The 17,494-nt window shown below is 42.2% G+C and overlaps 1 protein-coding gene across 1 annotated transcript; it reads right to left on the bottom strand.

Moving 5' to 3' along the window:
* Positions 1 to 877: 877 nt before the first annotated feature.
* rhpn1 (rhophilin, Rho GTPase binding protein 1) lies at positions 878 to 17,015 on the bottom strand. The gene is made up of 15 exons (XM_076082590.1): positions 16,926 to 17,015; positions 14,164 to 14,279; positions 9,990 to 10,118; positions 8,389 to 8,464; positions 8,028 to 8,105; positions 7,696 to 7,820; positions 6,267 to 6,433; positions 5,639 to 5,826; positions 5,392 to 5,548; positions 4,792 to 4,929; positions 4,364 to 4,558; positions 4,205 to 4,281; positions 3,949 to 4,095; positions 3,181 to 3,333; positions 878 to 3,028 (listed from the first exon to the last, which is right to left on the bottom strand). The coding sequence occupies exons 1-15, from the start codon at positions 17,013 to 17,015 to the stop codon at positions 2,819 to 2,821; spliced, it is 2,046 nt and encodes a 681-aa protein (XP_075938705.1). The 3' UTR covers positions 878 to 2,818.
* Positions 17,016 to 17,494: the final 479 nt, after the last annotated feature.

Raw genomic sequence — 17,494 nt, forward strand, 5'->3', positions numbered from 1 at the left:
GCTGAATGAAAATCACTTCAGTCCCGATCAACATTTACTGTCAGTCGCCTGGCTTTTGAAAAGTAGGACAGGTGTTGGACCGTGTTATAAAATTGTCAGTCAAAAATAGATCTATTTGTGCAGGTGGCATTTGGTGAAAGCAGGCTGTCCGGTGCGTCCTGCGAGTTTATTCTGTAATCTACACTGACCCTATAGTGAGGCAAGGGGGAGAGAAATTTGTCAACTGTCACATAATCTTCTAGAGCGAGGAAGACGTCTCCTTCAATTGCCAATTGTACTCATCGCCAGATACATTGCTGAAATATCACTTCACATGTTTAATTAATTTAGCACCACAAGTAGGAGGTTGTCTCTCAGACGCCATGAGAAGTCCGTCATAGGCTCAATGGCCAACGCAGAGTTTGGATGAGACGGTGAGGTGGGTCTCCATCAAGAGGACGTCTTCATCTGGAGAAACCAGCATTCCTTCATAACCAATACTGTCCCCAAGCTTCACTCAACAGGAGTTTATCAGACAGTGCATCACGGTTAATCCGGCTGAACACTAGAGATGTTTTTTATGGATAAGGTGATATTTGGGCCTGTGCATCTGTCCGCTTTTGTTGATGTTTTAATGCCCTCTAGTGGTCATACATTACACAGCTCCGTCACTGCACTTTGGCTTTAAAATCATTTTGGCTGTACATTTTCAGCAGCTCTCTGATTCGTTGTTGGAGAGTTGACTTGGTACAACAGATGGACCAAAACAGCTTGCGGGTGGAGACCAAATGAATGTGGGAACCTCTTCATGTAGTGCTGGGTGTATACAGGAGGTAGAAAGCTGAGCTGTGTTTCAGTAATATGTACACACAACAGGACTGAATCTTACACAGTAATATCCTAATGAAGCCAACAATGTCTGCAAACCACTACTGCTAGTAACCAATAACTAAAAAGTAGCATTGTGAAGGAATAAATAATCTAATACATTATATTTGTGTGTAATAGACATTTACTATGTGTACTGTCATTTTGAGGTAGAGAGGGCAGAGTCAAACTGATGCAGCTGACAGTAGCTCATTATTCACTTTTATTGTATTTATACATGAAAAAAATACTGTGCAAATCCCCAAATGCAGTCATTAAGGGATGGTCAGATATTCAGTCAAAAAAACGCAAATGAGAGGAAAACATATTCCTCTTCACAACAGTCGTGACAAATATTTACTCAGTCGCACAAATACATCGTTCAGAAAGCTGAAGAGGAAAGAGTGAACCAGCTTTTTCTTCGACTAACCGGAAAGTAACTGTGATCACAACATGAATTTAATGATTATGAGGATTAAAAACATCCTGCTCCTTTGCAATCTTTTTGAAATTGCATCACGGCACAATTACGTTGTGATCATGTGAAAACACAACATGAGAAATCATTATTTGTCTCCTCTGGCTGTATGTACTCATCACAATGGACCATCATGGCACATACATTGTTCAGAAAAGAAAAAAAAGACCATTCGTTTTTCAACAGTAATGTGCTACAATTCCCACATGTCTAGTTATATCAGAATTTTACAAACAGTTCAAACAATGTTAATTAAAAGAAGAAAAAAAACAATCCATGAACATCTTCATCTCTAGTTTTCTAATATTGGCTGACTGTAACATACAGTACAGTGGCTGGACACCATTAAGGACACAATAGATACAAGACGATACAAAAATGCAACGCTTTGGACACCACATGCTATTCCTGCAGAGTCTCCCGGTATCGCATTTCATTTAAAAAAAAAACTCCCAACCTCTCACATGTTCATTATTGAGACATCAAGTCAGAAATACATTAACAGATTTGTCCTTTTCAATATTCAGTGCATGAAAGTACCAAAACTACAAAACAATGGACCAAAACCTCTGAAGTGCCTTTAATCTAAAAATATCAACAAAAACATTTCTCCAAGAACAGACCCATCATAGTAGATGTACAATGTACAATGTACAGGATCAGTAATTAACCGATTCAAATCTGGAGCACTTAAGTGGTTGAACAGGACTGTTACAGTATTCTGTAACCTCACAGACCTCAGAGGAAAAATATAAGACAAGAAATATGGAACTTGCTTTTACAACTTTACACTACACATATGTACGGTAAGGTTAACGTAAAGGATGTAAGAAGAATTAAGTGAAGGAGCTTTCAGTAAGATGTTGCCAGCTGCGTCGCAACATCGGCAAGCTGGGTGCAATAAGACCTAAACGCTACGTTTGCTTTCAAGTGAGAATCCTAATTTGCTCGTCATCACCTGTTTTCTATTTTGTGTTAGTCTCAGTAGCTTGCTGAAAAAACTTCAATGTAGTTCAGTAATATTGGAAATGATTCTTTGACTGTCTGTGGCTTGCTGTCTCAAAATAATTCTAAAGCAGCCTACATCTAACAGTGTCTTTGCGTTCTGTCTCAACGCACCTTTTGTCTCCCAGGCAGCACACAGAGGAGTACAGCATACTCCTCAGACTCTGCAAAATGATCATGGCATCAATAGCCAGGTCTTCACTCTTGAAAGGTAAAATGTATTAAACTACATGTTAGTAGGTGTTCTAACCTGGTATGTTTGCTTCCACATATTTGCTAATCAACGAAGTTGGACATTTGACTGATGTAGCAATAAAAAGAAGCCAGGAACAATGTTACTGGACAAACCGTGTGCTTTTTTTGTTGTTGTTGTTTTTGTCTCCTGCTGATGTTTCCTGGTACAGCGCTATTGTCCCTCTGAATGCGGTCCTGATCGTACCTTGTGCTCCACTGCTGTGATTCCCTGAGTGGCTCCTCTGCAGTCATGTCTCAGTACATGGCCTCAGTGTCTCGGATGCTTCCAAACGACAAACTGAAAGTGCTTCCTAGTCTCTTAGTGACCCCGCCGCCTTCCCTCGTCTTCTTCCTGTTCCAGTTCAACAAGGAGGCGGAGCTCTGACCCTTAGCTCCGCTCAGCAGACGCTGCCGAGTGTTTTCCTTATCGCTGCTGTGGGACAGCAACATGGCCCTCCTCTCCAGCTGCTCACACACACACACACACACACACACACACACACACACACACACAGGTAACGTCTTGGTCACTGCACAGGTAAGCACGCATACATTGAAACAGCAGCCACGGACATCTCAAACACACACACACACACACCCCCCCCCCACGTACTTACCTGTGTATCATGGGAGTGTAATGTGACCACACTGAGCTCCACTCCTCTCTCGCTACAGCTCTTTAGCATTTGAACCACCTCGCCATGTTTGGCCCATTTACAGTCCTCTCCGTCCACTGCTACTATGTAGTCTCCTTCCCTTAGTCCGGCCTCCTATGCGACACACAGACATGAGGAAACGAGTAAAAGTCATGAATTGCGAATTCTGCAACCAATAATCATCCACACCTGCAGATCAACTATTGTTAAAAGTGAATGGTGAAGCTGCTGCTGGACTGGCCCCACCTCTTCACTCAGGGTGCACTGTTAAAAGCCTTACATTAGTTTGTAAAGACATTTATTTGTGTCTCCTTTATATCCTCTAGTGGTCAGAAATGAGTTAGTTGTACATTTTTAATACACATTAATTACTGAAATTGTTGTTATGCTGGTTATAAGGTAGATTTAACATAAGGCTCAACAAATTTAAAAAACAGGAGCAGATTTAATTTAATTAGGTTTTAACAGATTTTTGATTTTTTTTTCTAGCAAAAATAAGAAAATGGTAAGAACGGAGTTGCAAATTATGAATTAATCCCTAAAAAAATAAATAAAACAGTGTATTGCTTTTTCCCCTTAAAAATCAGATGTATACTACAGTACAGTAATACAGTATCTGTGAGTGATATTCTTAACTGTTTCTAACCAGCTCGTGTTTAACAGGCTGTGGAAGACATGAGCAGTTCTGCTGTAACTGATGCACATAAAGCTCAGCAGAGTTTCTCTTACTTCTGCACAGCCTCCAGGCACCACTCCAGCCACCAGGACGGGTGAGTCTCCTCTGAGCGTGAGACCCAGTCCACCCTCTCTCTTCTGCAGACAGATCACACGTACCGGACCCCAGCGAGCCCGTGCACAAAACACAGACAGAGGTCCCTGCAGCACAGAAAAGACTCATCTTCAACTAAGGTTACCAGCAGGTGCTGCGGTTTTTTCTCAATGGCTTTCCTAATATCCGACTGTTCCTATAATGAATGCGTCTTACCAGTCTTTGGAATATATCAGTAACTTTGACTTTAGAGAAGTTGGTTGGAGTGATGTCTGGTTTCTGATGGGTTTGAGCTGTAGAACAACAGAACAAACCACAATCACTTGCTGGTATTTAACCAAAGAATCAGATCATCGACTTCAAAGCGATGCTTACACTGGATCTCTGGGGCCTCTGCGGTTTCATCAAAGTCGTCCTCTCTGTCCAGCTCAGAGTACTTGTCCAAAGAGCGTTTGTGTGTGAGCGACAGCACGTCCTGCAGGATGTCCATCTTCCTCAAGATCTTACACAGACTGTGGACACGCATGGCTTCTTCATGTCTGATTACTGCCCGCCGCAGGTGAGCCTTACCTGCACACATGGTCTTAAAAGATGAGTGAATACTACTTTTACCTAGTGACATACTTGGTAGATAAAATTACCCAAATCTTTGGAAAATAACCCTGATGTTTTCATAAATGTAAACTTAATGACAGAAAGCCTCCGCTGCATCTCTGTCTGTCTCTCTCTCTCTGTTTCACATATTGGCTGGACTCTGCTATATATCTGGACTAAATATACAAATATATATTCCATGAACTCACCAAGCTTTCTTCTTTGTTCAGGGTCTCGTAACACCTGGCTGAGTGGTGGCTCTGCAGGACTGCTGACATAGAACTGGAGGAAAGCCTTCTCTGCTCCCTCGTCACACTCCTCCTCCTCCTCCTCCTCTTCAGCAGACACTAAATTTACACAGAGTACACAAATGATTTTGGGTAAGGATAACCAAAGGACTGAATCCTTAGTGAAAGTCAATGAAATTCATTCAAACCTATACCCTATCATTTCTAAAGGTACTTTGTCTTATTTACACTGCATAGGCAGCTAATACTTGCGCCTTAAGGCACAGTAGTCTTTGCAAAGTATCACCAAGTATCACTGAGCAAAGTCCATACTACAAAAGCCGATCCATATTATCTTTGTCCATTTTTATTTATATTTAATGTAATTTGTTTATCTTCGTTTCAGTTTTAAGTCTGACTCTTTGCACACGGCTTCCGTTTGCCACCTCTTCATTCTCACGAAAGTGCAAGTAAAGACCATTCAAATTGTAACAACTGACTGTGTCTGCACAGTTAACAATAACGTGAACACCCGCTACAAATATTAAATGAAATGTTGTGCTGTAGTTTGGTGTGGCTTACACGTGTGATCGCAGAGTGCAACAGCAGCGTAGTAGTGCGAGAGGGCACGGAAGTGTTCGGATTTGACTTGAACCATGGAGGCCCAAGAAAACGGCACGTAGTCCTTCATCAGAGGCTGAGTCATGGTCTGCTGCACTAACAAATAGACGTCCGACACCTACAGGGGCACGCGAGCAACATAACACCGTGAGAATGAATCGTTGACGGCACAAGCGGCAACGACACAACCAGAGACGCGTTGACTCACCCGTGCAGCCTCTTGTGCCAGGCAGAGTTGCGACGTGAAGCGTGTGTCCTGGGTGGTGAGTGTGACTCGCTCAAACACACACTCCTGCACCTGGGAAACCATCAGACGCACCAGCATGCAGAGCGACGGGCCGCTCATGTCCAAACTGGGAGCGTTGGAGAAATTCTCTTTAAGGTAATTAAATGCACCTAAAAAAATACACATTCAAAATAATTTTGTTAGTTCATTCATCAGTTACTCAATTTAAAAAAGCTTTGATCGAGCAAAGATGTCAAACCTCCGCTGATCTCTGCTTCTGATATTTGAGGATTTGCTGCTTTTCTCTGTTATATCATTAGAAATTCAACATCTTCAGAATTTGATCTTTTGATCAGACAAGAAAATCAGTTTGAAAATGTCACTGTGGCGCTCTTACAATAGCTACCACTATTTAAAAAAATGTTTTTACATTGAATAGAATAAATCTATTAATTGAAGAAGATAAAGGATATATTAGATGATGAGGAAAACAAATACTTGCTGCCCTAGCGGAGTCTAAAAATGTAAATATTTCAGCAGATAACTTTAACAGACTTTGCTGTTTTTCTGTCCCGTAGAAGTGCCGGGTAAGTGTGTGCTGTTTCATTACCTGCAGCTCTCTGAAAGGCATCTATTGCTCGGTCTATGCCAGCTGTTGCAGAGCGGTCTTGCCGTGCGCCAATCTGTGTGTATAGGGCACCGATGTTGAACAACACACTTCCTTTTTCAAAGGCCAATGTACGCTGACACGACGGGACTCCTGTCAGGGAGTCGTACCTAGAGACAGAGAAGGAGTACATGTACTTACTGCATTGCAAAGACTTTGATGGCAACTATACTTTGCCTTTTCGTTCCATTTTTATGGCCTCATATATTATTACCTTTTAAAAAAAAAAAAACTTTTTTATGGCGTACAATACTACGACTTTTCAATTAGATTTTTTTGACACTTTTTAAAGGACATACTATACTATGGCTTTTTTCAGCATACTGTACATCTGAAAAGGAAAAGTCTGGATTAAGTGCATCTGACTTTTAGAGGATCATAGCCCATTGCCGACAAAGCAGCCAGATTTGCCGGACCAAACACCAGCAAACTGCCCCAGGTAGGAGAGCCGAGACGGAAGCTAAGCTAACCCAGCTAGGACCTAAGGCTACTCCACTACCCAGCCTACTCCTGGCTGTCTAATGACCAGTTGCGGAAAAAAGTGATGGATGAAATAAGACTTCAGGCGAACCCAGTAACGGGAGATTGGTGAATGTTGTACCCAAATCACTACAGAGACCTGGCTCCATCGGTGCATCCCAGATCAAGCAGCACTTGACGGGCAGAGCACAGGACAGAGCACAGGACAGAGCACAGGACAGAGCACAGGACAGAGCACAGGACAGAGCACAGGCCTCCCGTGGGACGAGAAGAGGTGCACTCACTTAACGATCTTTTTCCACAAACTATACTATAAATAATAATTGTTTTCGGCATACTATACTATGACTTTATTATGACTTTTTTCATTATGCTATATAGGGGAAGGAGGCACCTGTACTAACAGGGCGGTCTAGCACCATCAATTACATTTATATAACCACAATAACACTAAATCATATTCTTTCCATTTTTTAGGGTGATGACATTGTAAAATATGACGACAGACATCGAATGCCTCAAAAGAAGCTGCAAATCATTGAAAAAACATCATTCAGTACAGCCCTACATTGAACTTTTAAAAAGGTACACTCCGAACAGATAACGTGCGATTAATTGGCGATCAGCTATGGACAATCATGCGATTAATCACGATCAAATATCAATTGACAGCCCTACAACACATACGTACATACAAACCCCCAAAACGAGCACAAAGTAAAGCAGTCCAGGCCTGGCAGAGCCAATCACAATTCTTCACAAAATATAGCTGAGTAACTAAGTAATCAAACGTCCACTTGTCATCTTCTCTCTACACAACCAGGCCTCAGTACTTGTAATGCAGGACTCGTTAACCTCGAGGCTTTTACATTAAAAAGTGCTCATGTCCTACCAGTGGAAGTGCACACCCAGGTTCCTCTGTAGAGGGAAGAAGCGCTGGTCCAGGTAGGACAGCTGGTTGTAGTACTCCATCAGTAGCTCCAGACCGGCCTGGTTACGACTGGGTGTACGCATGGCCTGATTCAAAACAACAACAACACACAGACATACGCACGTAACTTCAAGGACACTGCATGTTTCCGACATGTACATGTCAGACCTTTCATTTCTTTTCCCACAGTTTGGCACTGATTTTCTACAACCATCCTTAAGAAAAAAACTGATTTAATATTGAACAAGATCAAGATTTGTTTTGTACTTAGTTGTACGAGTGCATTTATTAACCTGTCTGAGCTCCATAAGCTCTTTGATCTCCTTGTCGTAGAGAGAGCTGTCCTCTCCATAGTGCTCACAGATGAAGTCCTGTGAGGGGGAGACAGACCGTTACATAATGACGAATCAGTTTCACAGCTGAGCTATTCTCTAATACCCAGACAGACTGCAGAGGATTTGACTGAGCTTTCGGTGCCCCTCAGCAGCCTTTCAAAAAAACAATATAAATCAAAAGAAATGTGAGATTAGACAAGAAATCAATGGCAGTGTCTTTATTATCGCGTCTTCACACTAGTTTGTCTTTGTAAGTGTAAAAAGGAATTTTGATAGTTAAAATAAATCAAGGGGGTGAAATATGAGAAGTCCTCTTCACCTCGATAGAAACTGTGAAGTCCACCTCTTTGGTTTCTTTTAATCCGAGTGGGATCATGGGAACGTTGATGGCCTCACTGTGAAAACAATAAATAATTACAGCATGTGTTCCGTATGTGTGTAATATTACCCAGGTTACACCAACATGTAAACATCATTGTGTAAACACCAACATTATACACAGTGCAGGTTATAGGCTCAGTGAAGGCAGCACTGCCATCTGCTAGTCTTCAAACACAGCAGGCTCACTGCTCAGTGCTTCATCCTGCTAATAGACAAAGCTAAAGCAAAGTATTAACCCTTACGGCCCTAACACCCCCCCCCCCAAAGTCACCCCCTCCCATTCACAATGAACAGAAACACGCACACAGGCCACGCACCCTCTAATCGGGGGATTTATCCTTCCCGTGACCCTGAGGAAAAACATCTCCTGGCTGTGAAGGACTGCGCACACACACACACACACACACACACACACACACACGTACTTCTATACTTCCCTAGCCCCTTCACAGCTTGACTGAAGCTTATTCTAACAAAATATCCTAACTTAAAGAAGTCCTTCCTCTCAAAGCTTACAACATAAATGTGTCCCCACAAAGACAGACGTACACGTAGAGCACATACACACAATGCAGTGTGAATACAAAAATGTAATGAATGTTTGTTTTCACCAATTATAATTCTCAGACTAATGAGTGACCTGGAATTCATGGGACAAATAATAATTGGGACATGGGTTTTAAATAGGCCATGATTTTGTGTGTGTGTGTACATGCGCAGTGTTTCCTATTAATTACCAAGACTGTGGCGGCCCACCATAGTCTATTTAATCCCGCCACAGTTTCACAATTAACCGAAAATATTTGTACACTTCTCAACGGGTGGGCTGGCCCTCAACGGGTGGGCTGGCCCTCGCTGATCGCATTTCGTCCGCAGCGGCAGAAAGAGCCCGGGCTGAAAGCGGCTCCAGTCGTATCAGCTTTAGGGCCTATTGGACCCTCGCTGCTTCCCGGGGCCGTGCTCACTGTGCTCTCTCTCTCCCGGTGTGACCGTCAACCAGGGCGGACAGTTTTCAGGGCGTCGGGGGTCTGCAGCAATGTCGCCAACCCACCCGTCTTGAAACACAGACCCTTTCTTCTTTACCATGCTTTTTTGCGGGTGTGACTTTTTGACGTATCATCCCCATTCATATCCATACAACCAATGTGTTTATGATTAAATTGTTTACTAGAGCACAAATACCTCAAAGCTGCACTATAGTACAGTACTTGAGTAGCCTAATGTAGTTTGACATTCCATCTCTTAAGCCCGATTCGCACAGAACTAGTATTACCCATTACTGTGCTGTGTAGCAAGATGAAACTCCTGAATTTGCACCCAAAAATGCTGTCAACTTAAATTTATAAATGCATTTTTTTTTTTTTTTTAAACGTATGCAGAAAACCTTGCAAAAAATAAATAAAAAAATACGACCACAAATCACAGAGATGCCCATTTGCTAGGGACTGATATTCACATGACCTCTGAATTTAGAGAAATATGGTAGGTACTGTATCTTGCAGTGGAATTTTTAATCGTGTGTGCGTGCGTGCTTTCTACCTGTCTGTCTGGTAGACCTCCATGTTGCTGTTGAGCTCCTCCAGCTCCTCTTTGAGCAGCTGCAGGTTAGAGTTGACAAAGCTGAGCTCCAGAGCCACGGTCTCCTTCACCTTGTTGTTGGTTGTCGCCCTGCAGAATTTAACACAAACACACATCAGTTCTCATCCTTCATTAACCGAACATACAACAACCTGTAAAAGACTTCACGCATTTCCAATGCGAGACAAAGACTTGCTTTGACTCCACTCCGAGTTAACTTGCCAAAGAGCACCAACACCACAGACACTTTCACCTCCTAAAATATATACGTTGTATAATCAAATTGTCCTGTACCAAAGAGCATGTGAAAACCTACTTGGCATTAAACCTGGTTTTGATATTTATCTCCGTTCTTCTTCATCTGATTGACACCTGTTGCTCATATGGATCGCTGTCATTTGAGAATAAAAAGCAGAGTGTGCGAGCTGGAAGTCTGAGGCATCACTAGGTTGCCTAGCGACCTATATTCCAATCATTAAATTTCACTGGCTCAATGGAATGACGAGAAGCAGAAATAGGACCAGACCACTATAAACGTTTGTGATGAACAGACTTAGAAGATGCCTGATATTTTGCATAAGAATGCATCGTTCTGGCAGACTTTTCACTAAATCTATCATTTCAAAAAGGCAAGAAATAAAAATAAAAATACAGATCAAGATTGGTCGGGCAGCCCAAATAAAATGTATTTAACTGATACGGTTTTCTTCTTTTCAGTCTCTTAGTTTGATCTGGTATGAAGTGTGTGCTGAATGAGTCATTGGATGCATCACCAGGTGGAAGATTTGGGGAGGAAAGACAAACATTAAGCTGTCAAAGACGGACTATGACAAACTGAGTAATTGCAAGGTGTGGTTATGGTTTGGGTCATAGAAAAATAATACACCTAAGGGCTGAGGATGAATATGTACACTAGTTATAATATATAACTTCACTCTTTCCTACTCTGTACTGTAACTGATACACAACATTGTATTTTATCGTATAAGGCAGACGTTCCGAAAAATACTTCAGATTTTGTGGATAACATTTTTGCTATCGTTTGAATCTGTCATACCAGTCAGTGACTGGTGGAGAGAGAGCTGTGATTCTTTATCACAAATGATATATGTCCAGTTAGTACACACACACACACACACACACACACACACACACACACACACACACACACACACACACACACACACACACACACACACACACACACACACACACACACACACACACACACACACACACACACACACACACACACACACACGATGAAGCCAAGGGCAATCTGATTAGTCAGCTTTAAATGAGCTGCCAAATATCCCCTTCACACACACCCACTTGCACGCACACCATACTGCAGCGTTTAAGGGGGAAAAAAATAACTGAGTGTATGAGCTGAAAGACAAAATCAAGGTGGATTTTTTTTTGAGTAACTTGTGGTATTTTTCTAAAAAACAAACTAGCTGATAAGAAGACCAGGATTGAACAAGCAACTGTCTCTCATCTAAATTCCCACAGAGAAACACAGCCTGCAGCACAACATGACGTCTTCATCAGCCAATCACAAACCCTGAAGAGTTACAACCTCTCTCTCATTTGTAATTAGCATCCCCCCCTCAAACACCTCCCACCCACAAGCACTCATGCCACAACCCAGTTCCACAACAGTTTCAGAGTGTATGAAGTGAAAGTGAGACGTTTTGTGTGTGTGTGTGTGTGTGTGTGTGTGTGTGTGTGTGTGTGTGTGTTGACTATTCCAGTTGACCGGAAAGGGGGAGGATGGAAAAAAAAAAAGGTCCGACAGCGCCAGACAAATAAGTGGGGGATGAGCTTGCCGGGGCTCCGTTGGGAATCTCTGCATGAGCACAGGACAGGAGGCGGACACAAAGCCGGCTGATTACAGGCCGGCAGGCTGTGTGTGTGTGTGTGTGTGTGGGGGGGGGGGGGGGGGGGGGGGTCCTCTTTGTCTCTGTGACCCGTCGTCCTAACAGAAAGGGCAGGAGCGCTTGTTTTATTTCCCCTAAACTGAGTCATCACCTTTTAGGATAACAGCCTAAATCCAGTCAAAAATGGAGTTGGGGAGAAAAATCCAAAAGAAGAGAAGAAATCACTCACCATTGCAGAATTACTCCAATCTGCCTATTAGCGCTGATTGATCATTAAACACTAAATAAATTAACTAACTTATTTATTTAACTTGTATTAAACCAGACAAAATCCACTGAGAAAAAAAAACATATTTTTCAATGGCCAATTGGCCACGAGGGCAGCAAAGTTAAACGTCAAATGCATGTCTATTTCATACAGACAATAAAAGAAAAACATTGCATTCAGTCTTGCATTGTTGCAAGAACAGTTTGTGGTTAAAACTTGTGATGACTTTTGTTTAAAAATGGCTAACAAGAGGAGGGACTCAAGAATAAGTCTAGCCTGAATATCATTCCAGGACCATAAAGAAACCTTTTTTCAAGACTGCACAGGTGGCACCCTAAAGCACAGCAAATGATTGGACCTAAGATTATAGGTATTGTGTACAAACTTCTACATTTGTACATGAGTAACATGGCCTTTGTACATTAAGTCTGTCTCTAAGCAGTAGTTTAAATCCAAATAGCAGTGCATCACTGCATTTAAACAGCTAGAAAGAGGTCATGTTTGGGGGGTTTTGCTTGAAAAATGACTTTAAATCTGATTATCGAAAAAGTCGTCAATTAATTTGCCGTTGCCAGAACGATCAATGAATCAACGAATCATTTCAGCTGAAGTTGTATACATGTGTTAACTGAATACATTTGGATTTTGGACCATTAGTCAGAAAAAAGAAGCGATTTGAAGAGGCCACCTTGGACTCTGGAAATGTGTGTAGACTAAACGAGATGGAAATAATTCAACGCTGCAGCCCTGCTAACTATCATCAATCTATCCCTGATTTTGTGAAACTTAATTAGTTGCAGCCAAACAAGTCCTGGGATAATATTAATAAGAGGCAACCTGGGTTGTCTTTTAATCAAAGACACTGTTGTTTCCCGTGTTGATCTTATTAAATTCTGACATGGCACCACCAAGGAGGAAGAAAGTAGCTCATTGGTTTAATTAAGTGGCTCCTCCTCCTACTCCCAAGTTGAATCTTAATGAGTAAAGGAGTGTGTTTTCAGAGAGTTTGGCACAGTGGATTAATCGTGCTGTAAATGTTCTCAAAGCTACCACAACACAAGGGTAGACCAAATGTATGCACGTATATTAAATGTTTACTTTCAGCCTCTGTTGTAATCTACCTCAGAGTGGATGACAGACATGCAGAGCCTGAGAGGGAGGAGGCAAAGGCAGCGAGACACGGACAGAAGCTGGAGGGGATAGAAATGATGCTAATGTTCTCGGATAGAATACTTTGATGTTCTGCCACTGGCTTTTTTTTTTTTTCATTTCCCTCATTTCTTCACCAATTAAATTCTTGTGCGCTGTGTGAAAGACACACGTTGGGTGATAAGCCTCGTTAGTGTTCAAGCTGAAAAGTATGCAGTGTTCAATTACTATTGTACAATGAGATATTTGTAGGAAAAAAGGGAGATGAGACACACAAGCAGACAGACACATTGAACACAAACGGAGTCATAAAACTCTGTGTGTGTGTGTGTGTGTGTGTGTGTGTGTGTGCGCGTGTGTGTGTGTGTGCGTTCGTTCGTTCATTCATTCATGAGAGTGATCTCTGACCTTTTCCCATCACAGGACACCACCACAAATGTGACTGAGCCAACATGCTAACAAAGAGCCACCAACACAGAGGAGACAAGAATAGCATTTATCATCACATCTTAGAGAGGAAACGCTGACGGAGGAGAAAGTTTGGCCTTTCAAATAAAAGTAAATGCCATGAGCAATGTGTCCAAAAATAAATACTTTAAAACTAATAAAGCAGGCAAACTAAACAACTAAATGAGTAAGAAATGCCATCACAAACCGCCACTTATTTCCACCATAATTGAACTTAATCACGTGACATTGTCTTGACACTAACTCGGTGATGTATTGAAATACCTTATTTTCATAATCTTCCATGCAGGAAAAGTCCCTTCACAGATGAAACTACTGTGAAACTAACTTTGACTTCACAGAGTATTCTAGAGAGGGAAAAGGACCTCACCTGAACAGGTTCTCAGCTCCGGCTCTCATGCGCATCTCCTTGTTGATCTGCTGGTTGATGCGAGCCCGCCGGTGCTGCAGTTTACTGCGCTGAGTCTGGGCGAAAGGATCACATCCCTGCAGAGGAAATGAAGAAATAGAGCCGTCAAGAACTGATAAATTGACGAAGGATGAATTACAGCAGCAGGTCGGACTATTTTAAGCGTTGAAGATGCAACGTCCGTTTGTACTTCAGGTGCCCGGGTAAGACATCCAAAAAGCCAAGTCTCTTATAGGGAAGTTCACAGTTGCGAATAACCAGTTAGTCTGTTAATTAAAGCCGCCGTTCATCACCTTACCAGAGCCCTTTTCCCACTGGACAAAAAAACCCACTAGTACCCACTAACATCTGGCTTTTGTCTTTTCTGCAAAACGGTACAATCAGCATTAATTCGCAGGACAAATGACTCTGCAGTACGGGTATTTATCGGCTCCAGCTCCAACTGGCAGTGATGGAAACATGACTCCCAGGTGGACACACTCATTTTTGGACAACTGCGCAAATCTATGTGACGCGTTGTTGTGGTGAAAATATAATAAATAAAATCAACAGGGATTTGGACAGTTACTATAATTTTGTTAATGTACAAAACACACAACGTATATGCTCTCCTCAAAGCAAACAGGTTCCAGTCAGACAACAGTAGTTTCACCTCGCTGATCAATGAGATTCACTTCATTCATACCAGACAGAAACTAAATAAATCTCATAAAAGAAACGTCTTTAGTAGTCTTTCCATTGTTCCAACAATCACCAACTCTGTTTTGAGAGTTTGAAGAGAGAGACTGAGTTAGTAACAGATGAAAGAAGTAACCACTGTCACATTTTCACAGCGCGTTTGTGACTTAGAACATGACACAGCAGACGTTCTGAACATAAACAGGAATAAATGACAAGGCCACAACGTGGCCTTAACGCCAACTTTAACCATCAGTGAACTACGGCATTATATTTGTACGGCTCATATGGTGGCAGTACAGTACAGCGCGGACAGAAAGCTGACTGAACGACTTTACTTCACAACAAAACGTCTGTGCAGTGTGCCAAGAGATGATGGGTGTGTCAAAGGGCGTGTCAGAGAAGAGGGAGCTCCTTGTGGATGCTAAACATGGCAATAAGTTGGCACGGTAAGGCAGGAGGAGAACCTTCTTCCCAGAAGGATAATATGTTTAGCAGAATATGTCAGAGCTGTGCATCTGTCTGAAGATTTAAAGGCCTCTTAAGGTCTCGCTTCAACAGGCATTTTGCCAACAATGCCAGAACAGCTGATTGTTACATGTCTGCTCGCTAAAATAGCAGTCCATCATACAGCGCACCACTGTTTCACACTGAAAAGGTAAACAGATGTACAGCAGTATGACAGATGGAGCAGCTGTACTGTAAACATGCTGAACCCTCCCTTTCTTTATCCTTGTGCCTCCTTCCATCGCCTTCTTGCAGACAACTTGTGTACATAGATGTTTTTCATTTTTATCACCCTCCCCCCCCCCCCCCCCCCTTTATCTTTCTCGTTCCCTCTCACCCAGTTAAGGTGTTTGTTTAGCATGCGCACGACAAGTAATCCTCAGAGTGCCTGTGTGGATTAGGACCGTGGCCAAGCTCCCACCTCTGCTGAACCACCAGGAGGGCAGCCGGATGGAGGCTGCTCAACATCAGTGCCGACACGGTCTAAAAACCCGTGTCAAAAAAAAACTTCTACGCCCAGGGGACTTTCTCTAAGCACATTGTTTTTCAGCTGCACAGATATGTAAAATTATAAGTCTTCCACTCGAGCAGCAGAAGGTGAAGTGGCTTGTTTAAGGGCACCATGTGAGTAATCATTCATTTTCCCCATGCAAACCAAAGATTCAATACACTGTGGGAAAATACCATGAATGTTGCCTGTTATACTGCACTTATACAATTAGTGATATGATATCAGTGTTGGAACAAATCAGGTTTCACTGCATAAGTTGTGAGATCTCCTCCTCTGCAGTTTCTCATGCCACTTTAATACAAAAGGAGGTGATCGAAATTATATTTCTGTTGCTAAAAACACAATGTGTGAAATGAGATTTAACATTTCAGCTATAATGTACACTACCAAACACACTTTCTCTGTAACTCTACAGACTTCACTGTCAACATGTTTACTGATCAAATAGTCTCGACAGAAAACAGTTAACGGTGAGGTTTGTGGATTATCCAGAGGAAGCAGGCAAGCGTTTCTTGAAAGACACTTTCCTGTTGTGTTTCGCAAATGCTCCTTTTGATTTTTCTTTTAACTCCACAATCAAAATTGCATTCAACTCCACTGTATCGAGGGGCTGGTGTCTCCAAACTGTAGGCAAATACAGCCGATAATACTAGAGGTACGTGAAAGAATATGTGTTGTTGTCTTTTGTTTTGCTCTTAATAATGGGGGGGGGGGGGGGGGGGGGATTTTATAGACTGCCTAAGGATCCAGGTTAAATGGTGTTTATGTTATTTAACCTAATTATCACTCAAGATATTAAAAGATGGAGGGACTACAGAATGGTATCAGGATTTATAACGTCCAAAGTTTACAGTTAGTTTAAAGTTACTGTTGTTTTCATGGAGCCACCTATAGGACCTATGGGGGATCTCAAGGACCCCATCAGACCCTTTCCTCGTGTTTACCTACCCCGACTGTGTGTGTATTTATATAACGCTACGTGCCTGAGTGTGTGTGTTGTGTGTGTGCGTGTGTCCAGGTGTCTCACCTTTCGGATGCTTCCACTGAGGCTGCCATCTGTGGGTAACGTTAAAGGCAAATCGTCGTCCGAGGTAACGTTACCGTCTGACAGGGACATCTCCAACTCACTGCGGACAGTAACGGTGATGTAAATATCATTTAACTCAAAAGTGTCACTTTTTAGACTTAACCTACTTGATATATATTACCCGGTATGTTAAACACAACTCTAAGCTTTTTAAATATTATTGAATAATCAGTACCACACCAAAAATATTTAACTTAGAGGGTAAATTAAGTTAGCTAACGAGTCACGGTTTCACCACTTGCCTTGTTGCAGGTTCCTCCATCGTGAGGCAACGACAAAGGCGGCCAAAAGGTCCCTACATTTCTTCCAACGTTGTGTAATTCCAAGTAAACACAAAGCCTTAACGGTCAGCCGATACTAGAGTTAAAAGAACAACTTTTAACTCCTCAAAACAACCCAGCTTCAACTCATTGCATTACATTAGCACCTCCTCCGCTCTCCTTTTTTTTCTGACTTGTGTGCAGCTGCAAGAGTTTATTCACCGAGGCGGGCCGTGAATGAAAAGGATA

This window comes from Anarhichas minor, unplaced genomic scaffold (genome assembly GCF_050575085.1).
Source record: "Anarhichas minor isolate MPS153535 unplaced genomic scaffold, ASM5057508v1 ptg000096l, whole genome shotgun sequence".
Taxonomy (NCBI): Eukaryota; Metazoa; Chordata; class Actinopteri; order Perciformes; family Anarhichadidae; genus Anarhichas; species Anarhichas minor.